Raw genomic sequence first — 7,868 nt, 5'->3', positions numbered from 1 at the left:
GGTGGCTCCGGGGCTGCTGCTCCCTCCTCAGGTACCGCGGCGGGGCGGGGGCCCAGAGGCGTCGCAGTGGAGCCGCGCCCGGCCGCGGTAACGCCCAGGCGGCGGTGCGTGGGACTGAAATTGGCCTGCGGGCTCGGTTCCCTGACGCTGACCGCCGTTCCCATTTGGTTTGCCCTGTCTAATCCCGCCAGCTGCGGCTGAAGCAGCGGCCTGTGCCACAGAAGTGGCCGTACCGCAGCTCGTCTGTCTGCAGCTGCCACCGCACGGCTGGAATAACGCGCGAAGTAGGAGCTGTGTTTCCCACACAGCACTTGCCACTGGTGGGCTGTAGTACACGGCATAAAAGAAGTAAAACTGATCAGTTGTTTTCAGAAAATTGATGAGCATAAAAGAAAATTCTCATGGCTGAGTGCTGCTGGTTTTCTGCTCGAGTATTTCGGTGATAAGCTCTGACCCTATGAACACTTACACAACATTGGATGTAAATAAAACTGACTACAGGAGACCCGAAGTGTCACTGGATTGCAGCAAACTATTGCCTGTCGTACTGCTCACCTGCATGTACCATATGCCACCTTGAAGCGTGCTTTTTAATTTGTTTTTCAATATAACTGAGTATTAGCAGTGTGTTGGTACCAGATAAGATACATTTCCTCTCTGAAACGATTAATAATGCACTAGTTACTGTGCTTGTCTTCTTTTCTTGCACTTATATTTAAGTAGTATAACAGAATGTAAAACAAACTTACTTATTCACTACTATGCAGCTGCATTACAGAAGAGTGGTAGAGACTAGGTCACCTAGAAGGGCGTTGAGGTGTTCTTTTCCTCTTTGATACCTGTTTCCAACCACACACTGGTTATTTCTTGCACTTAACTTTCTATCTTGTGCTTCCAGGCAAAGCTTCCCTGTTCTGGCCAGCGTGAGGAGACATTGCCTGTCAGGCGCGAGCGGACGATGGCACCAAATAGGCGTGGGGCTGGGAGTGGCCTTGTGCGCAGTCCCAGTCGTGGAGGTAACGTATCAGGAGTGAGACACGTACAGCACCCACTTGTTAGAAACAGTTTAATATTCAAAACTGCTTGCTTAGCATTTTACAAACCAGTGCTTACCCTCAGAAGTGTATTTCTTCTTGGGGATCACAGGTGTTTAAACCACGTAGTCATTAAGGAAATGAGAACCACAGCATCTGCCTTCAATAACATCTTGCAAAAAGAGCTGCCTTGTAAAAGAGCAGTGAGAATTAGGTTGTCAACCTTGTAACCAGGTGATGCCTTTCCTTACCGTTACTTGTTACTAATGACATCCATAGGAGAGTCGGTGATCGTGCAAATATCTTGTCTTTCAGAAACAGAACTCGAGTTCTCTCAGTAACGATGCCTTGATTAAACGAGCAGTTTCTTTGGTAACAGACAGCACTTCCACACTCCTCTCTCAAACAACGTACGCGCTGATTGAAGCACTGACAGAGTACACAAAGGTAAGCTGAGAGACTACTCACTGCTAGCAAGCCAGTGCTGGAAATACTGAATTACTTGGCACTCAACTGCACCTGTTAAACCATACTTAAAATGGACTTTAGGTTTTTTTAATACATTTTAATAAAAGATGGAGGGGGGGTTGAAGATGTCAGGTCCTTAGGAAGCAGTGGGGTAGGGCTCACTGTTCTACACCAAATGCAGATGTTGTTTTTAGCTTTGTTAGACTGTTGCTTTGAGCTTGAACTTAAGCCAAAATGACCCATGTCCGTTTTAATTTTATAAATTAGTGCCAATTTGAGTAAAGTATTTGCATTCCTGATTACTTCCTTATTAGTACAGCAAGTATAGAAAGAGATGCAAATACTGTCCGTGCCTCCAAAATTGCAGTGAACTTGAGAACAAAGCAGCTTTGGGGCTGTTCAGCAATTTTGCTCATTAACACCAATTAATGCTGAGACAACATCAGAGATGTACAGATCGTCACGTCACTGTGTGAAATGATTCCCCGCAGGCAGTGTATACGCTGGTGTCTCTCTACAAGCAATACGCAAATCTTCTTGGGAAAATGAATTCAGAAGAGGTGGATGCAGTCTGGCAGGTGGTCATAGGAGCCAGAGTTGATGTAAGCAGTCGTCTCCCTTCCGTCACAAATCTCCCTCTGAAATTCTGCTCAGGAAGTTCTCATCTCACTTGCACACCCTTGGTTTGGAAGAGCTTTCAGATACTTTTACATGAAGTAAAGTAATCCTTTGTTTTACTCCTAGATTATACCTAAGGCTGGAATCCAGCTGGATGACAGCACTGCGTCTTTCGGAGATGGCAGCAGAAGCTGCATATCAATCAGGTAAGCACAAGCAGAAATACTGAGAATTTCTTTCCCCCAGCATTTAGGCAGTATTCATTGAATGAGAATGGAGTCGAGAGACACAGAACATACATTCACTTAACACCACTGATTTACAACTGGTGCCTGGTGTTTAGAGATGCTGAGAACTTCCATTCTTTTACTGACTGCAGGTCTAGTAGAAAAGTGTTTTGAAAACTGGCCCTGGAAACTTCACATGCGGTTTAGATCAAGACCAACTATGCCAGAAAAACATTTGAGGAAAGTGCTTAGTCATTTTTAAATGTAGTGTTCAAACACAGTTCTGGGAGCCACAGAAATAAAGCTGCCTAGGGGGTCCAGCAGGTCTTTCCAGCTGGATTCACTTTTATCAGAGAGTGAGAATATTTGCCTTTCACTCAAGAGAGAGATTAATTTTGATCTTTTCTCCCAGTATACACACTTGCACAAAAAGTGTAGAGATGTGATAGCTCTGAGATTGATTTCTAGGGCAAAGTTATTGGAGTGGAGAAGGGGAGGAAAGTGATGAATGCACAGGGACACCCTTTTCAAGAGACAGAATCTGTACGAGCACAGGAGGAGAAGGGATTTTGAGTTCAGGAGTGCCAGCGATGTTCCTGCTGCTGGCAGGTGCCAGGACAGGACATGGACTGGATGTTGCTGCCTCACCATGGCTGGGCTGGGCTCAGTTCTGAAATCCATGAGCACAGCTTGGTTGCTCTGATCAGACACTGGCTGTAACTAAACCACTTGAGTGGGAAGAATTTGGAGGAGGGAAAAAAAATCTCGACTCAGGCATGTTGTTGTTTAAGGCAAATGAACAGTGAATACATTTAACAATAATATAGCCCAGGAGCCATCAAAACACTTAGTGAAGCAGATGATAATTACAGACAGTAGTTTCCTTAATTGAAGGTTTGCTGAGTGCTCCTCTAACCCAATGCATTTAAATTATGACTTTTCAGGTGCAGACCAAGCCTCAGTTACAGCCCGCAGCCACATCCAGCTCGTGAAATCCCAGGTGCAAGAGGTGCGACAGCTGTCCCAGAAAGCAGAGACCAAGTTAGCTGAGACTCAAACAGAAGAGCTCATAAAAGCTCAGGGAGAGGAATCTTCATTGCCACAGGGAATTTTGGGAAGTACAGAGGCGGCTGAGGACCCTTACCTGCGGGAGGACTGAAAAAAAGTGACACTATAGCATATGTGAGAGTCATTCTCCAAGTGAAGGGTCCCAAACTTGTAAGCATGGAGTAGTGGGGAACTCCTGAAATAAGCCGATGGTTCCATTTTTCCCCAAACAGGATTGCTTTACAAATCAAGTCAGTTCCAAGTGTCTGAAAGGCCTTGGTCTTGTTTGTAACTTACCGTGTTTGTAATACTTAGGGACTCAATTATTTAAATGTTTAACTATGCAAATGTGAAAATGGCTATCGAGGATAGCTGGTTGTTAATTGTGTCTCTGCTGGGAGGGTCCTGCCACTCGTGTGATACGTTTGTGAGAGCTCTCAACGTACAGGATAAGTAGGTATCAGCCAAAGAAGTGTATTTAAAAGTTGCTGTTTTTCCACCTGTGAAATAAATTATGTCTGTTAGGAAATACTTTTATTAAACTGTGCAAAAGCATCTTGTGAGTGTGCCCATTTGAATAAGAGATTAAGATGTTTTCTATTTGAACTTAAAAAGTTTTCAGCAGAGCTGAGTCTGACAGCTGCATCAAGTGACACCTCCTTGCATCAGGGGAAACGTGCTGCAGAGCTGAAAACGTTCTGTGGAGTTACCCAGGTTGTTCTCAGAGAAGCTTCACAGTTCAGTAGAGCAACCGCTCACCCAGGAGTCTCCACTGGTAACACATCTGCCTTCCCCAGGAAGCAGTGAAGCAGTGGGAGATGTGATTTTGAAGATACTGTGGTTATAAACAAAGTTGTTGTGGCAACTGCTGCGTCCTTTACAAAGCAGTGAGCAAAAGCGACTTACACATATTTGAATGCTTTCCAGCACAAGTTTCAGAAAAATAATTCTCTCTTTTTGCAAGCTTAATGTTTCACTGCAGACTTAAAAGCCACAGGTGCCTTTCACTGCATTCATTTTCTAACTTTGCTTAATGTGAAATTCGCAACATTAACTGTACAGACAATGTAAACTTAAGCTGAGATTGCTTTGCAGAACAACGTCCACTAGAACTTCATCACTGCTGATTTGAGTCCGTGAGTCCCCAGTCATCAGGCTTTGTCAGAAAACACACATTAATCATAGCTTTTTCACCACACATGAGCATCTGATGCACTACATCTGTCTTGAGGTTGCTGTTACTAAATTGACTTGTGCCTGACGGGATTTTTTCAGCTGTAGCATAAGCCTGTGTGTCTGTGTGTCATCGTGCCTGCCCTTTGAACAGACGCAGTCTCAGCTGCACAGCACTGCACACTTACAGATTAAACAGTAAAGTAATTATCAGTCCGCTGCTCCTTGCTCCTGCGCCTCGCTGGGTGCTGTGTATCCAAGGAGGGTGGCGCAACAGAAATTGAAGCAGTCAGGAGGTCCCAAACGTGGCTTTGGGCTGAAGCACCGAGAAAGAAAACCACTGTGGTGAGGGGATTATTTGCAGCAGCAGCACAGCCACACCCTCAAGAGCCAAACGCAACTTCAGGTCAGCCTCTCACCACAACTGCCCCACTTTGTTACACGCTGCTGCTAAGGAACCACTGCCAAGCCACTGATCCAAATGCACGTACAGGTTGTGTTCCTTTCAGGATGCCACAAGAACTCCGCTGAGATGCTTACGTGGCAGAGGTTTGGCTTAAGACAGAGAAGCACTGCTATGGGAGCCTGCAAAACGACCCATTCTTCCCCTTTCAGAGCTGCTCCCAGCCCCTCGCTGCCCCACTTCTTGTTTCACTGCATGCCCTGCTCTTGCTTCCCAAGACCCAGCCTGCGCCCTGCAACCACAACAGGACCCAACACATCAGCTTGGTCAAGTCAAGATGGGCGCGAGGAGCAGGAGCAGCTCCGTGTCACCTCCAAAATGGGCTGGAAGAGTCCCACAGCTTTATGGGGAAATACGTGGTGCCTATTGGAGCATGCACCCCACTACAGCCATAACAGACATGACACCAATCGCTACATTAACATTACTGAGTTTGCATTTGGAGTCATCTCGTGGATCAGAAAAATGCTGCTGTGGCCATCCACAATGGTACCCACCCTGTCCAGTCTCTGCTCGGGAACAGGCAGCAATGCCCAAAACAGGGGTTTGCTGCTGGTCCTGGTGGGCAGTGAAGACACTGAAGACAGCACAACACAAATCACTTCAATTTCTGTAATCACACACTTCCTCTCCGCCAGCTGCCTTTCTGTAAAGCTTCCAGCCTGCTTCCTGCTCAGACACGGCACAGCACTTCTGACCTGGCAGCAAGGTACCCTGAAGCTGATAAGCTTGACAAAACTATCACCAAATCTTAGCTTTATATTTTATCTTTGCCAAATTAGCAACTCCAGTGCATTCATAGATTAATCACTTCAGTATCAATACATCTGGTCTGGACGGGGGCAGAGAACAGCAGCTGCTGGCAGTAAAGGAAGTGGCAAGTTTCCATTTCCGCATAACCTCATCCTCTCTAATATCAATGACTCAATGTAAATGCCCAGCACCGCATCTCAGCCTTCTCTGGTGCTCAGTGCTCTCAGCTTTCAGAATACTCCTGTGAAAACACTTTTTAAAGCTGTCTTTTATTTATACCAAACATTACACTAACACCACCACAACCCAAACACCTCCCATACAACATGAAAAGCTACGGTCACCGTAACTGCCACTGCTGTTATTCAAGACAAGTTGCTCCTCTCAAACCCAGCCACAAAGTGTTTGTGCAAAAACTTCCAGTGCAAGTAATAAACTTCTGTAAAACCCAAAGGGCCTGAGGAGAAGCCCAGTCCTTCAGATCACTGTGCTGTGTTAAGGCAATACATTTTTGAGGCTTTTTAGTCCCCACTCCACTCACTTTCTCCTGCAGTCTGGTAGGACCTGTGGCACTGCTGGCCTGGGACAGCGGCGTTGCACTGCGGTGGAGCCAGCAGCACACCCTGGCCTTTCTGCCGCCCCTCCAAGTGCTCTGTCACCCATTACTCACCATCATCTTTCCTGCAGGAGGCTGAATTTGGCCAGTGGTCAAACATCACTTTGGTGTGGCTGAGCCTCCATAGCAGGTGGCACCTCGCTCACGTTCCTGTGGCCGTTGTGACATCCTCTGGGTCCAGTCTGGCTGCGTGGAGCCGAGCCCCCCGTGCCGTGTCCCCCTGTGCTACCAGCGCCGTCCCCACCCCATGACAGTTCACCTGCCTCAGTAACCCACCGACAGAAAGACTCACTGCAAACAACCCCTGTGGCTCAGGTACAGTCTGTTAGTAGAGGACACGTTCCTATCACAACCTGATTTTTAGTTCAGTACCATGTACCCCATGTCTGTCCCCAGTCACAATCCCACTGTGCTCAGCAGCAGCTGCTTTTTCAGCCCCCTCTGTAGCTGTGCGTTACTGACACCGCACACCGGATGCTGTCATCCTTCACCAGTGTCCACATGATCCACATCTCGGTCGGGTTCAGTCTGTGCACAATCATGAGCTCTTTGTACAAGCACGGATCAAAAGCATTGAAAGGTCTCTGGATCCCGAAAGTCTTGAAGCCAGCGTGGTTCTTCGGAGTCACCCCCATCTTTGCCAGACACATTCCCACAAAGACATCATCGATGGGGAAGAGCTCCACATCCTCGGCGGTGCTCTGCAGGCGGCGCACTGTCTCTCTAGACATTACATAGCCCCCTCCACCCGCGTAGTGAGGGTAGAAGGAGGCTCTGTACATGGACTCTGGAATGAAGTACTTGACCTTGGTGTTCCTGATGGGCCGGGCGTTGGCAATCACATCCCCAACAAAGAGATCCTGCTCAGGGTCCAGCTCTTGGAGGAACTCCACGATGTTGTAAGTGTTGACAAAAACATCGTCGTCGCCCTTCAGCACAAACCTGGCGTGCAGGCAGTCCTCCGTGAACCAGCGGAGGAAATGCAGCTCCTTGAGGGTCAAGTTGAAGAAGTTGTCAATGAAATCCCACTGCAAGATGTCATTAAACTCCTGGCTCTCGTAAGCCAGCAGCTGGTGCAGGGGCTGCACCTGGATTTTGGTTTCCGAGCGCCCCAGAAGGAATACCAGCCTGATGTGCTTGCCACCAATGGAGACCTCTAAGTTCCGGCAGTGCTTGTATGTTAAGAAAACGCGGTGAAGCTCCGGGAGGGTGAGAGAAAAATTGGCGAGGGTCAAGTCTGGCAAACACTTGCTGGGTTCAGCATTGCCTAGAAAAAAAGACTTCAGTTTGTGGTTCGCTACATCCACTTTCTCGAGTTCCGGCAGTGCTTGTATGTTAAGAAAACGCGGTGAAGCTCCGGGAGGGTGAGAGAAAAATTGGCGAGGGTCAAGTCTGGCAAACACTTGCTGGGTTCAGCATTGCCTAGAAAAAAAGACTTCAGTTTGTGGTTCGCTACATCCACTTTCTCG

At 47.4% G+C, this 7,868-nt stretch overlaps 2 protein-coding genes across 2 annotated transcripts; one reads left to right on the top strand and one right to left on the bottom strand.

Moving 5' to 3' along the window:
• Positions 1-5: 5 nt before the first annotated feature.
• Positions 6-3,506, top strand: DIABLO (diablo, IAP-binding mitochondrial protein; the record flags this gene model as incomplete). Its single annotated transcript, XM_010188907.1, has 6 exons — positions 6-31; positions 899-1,016; positions 1,350-1,481; positions 1,994-2,114; positions 2,225-2,326; positions 3,292-3,506. Coding segments are annotated over 6 exons (714 nt in total), but the record flags the coding sequence as incomplete, so codon positions are not given.
• A 3,324-nt stretch (positions 3,507-6,830) lies between these two features.
• Positions 6,831-7,864, bottom strand: B3GNT4 (UDP-GlcNAc:betaGal beta-1,3-N-acetylglucosaminyltransferase 4; the record flags this gene model as incomplete). Its single annotated transcript, XM_010188906.1, has 2 exons — positions 6,831-7,674; positions 7,716-7,864. Coding segments are annotated over 2 exons (993 nt in total), but the record flags the coding sequence as incomplete, so codon positions are not given.
• Between the last annotated feature and the right edge of the window lie 4 nt (positions 7,865-7,868).

Source organism: Mesitornis unicolor, unplaced genomic scaffold, assembly GCF_000695765.1.
Source record: "Mesitornis unicolor isolate BGI_N332 unplaced genomic scaffold, ASM69576v1 scaffold38297, whole genome shotgun sequence".
Lineage (NCBI taxonomy): Eukaryota > Metazoa > Chordata > Aves > Mesitornithiformes > Mesitornithidae > Mesitornis > Mesitornis unicolor.
The sequence above is the reverse complement of the archived record's forward strand: the minus strand, read 5'-3'. Positions and strand labels throughout refer to the sequence as shown.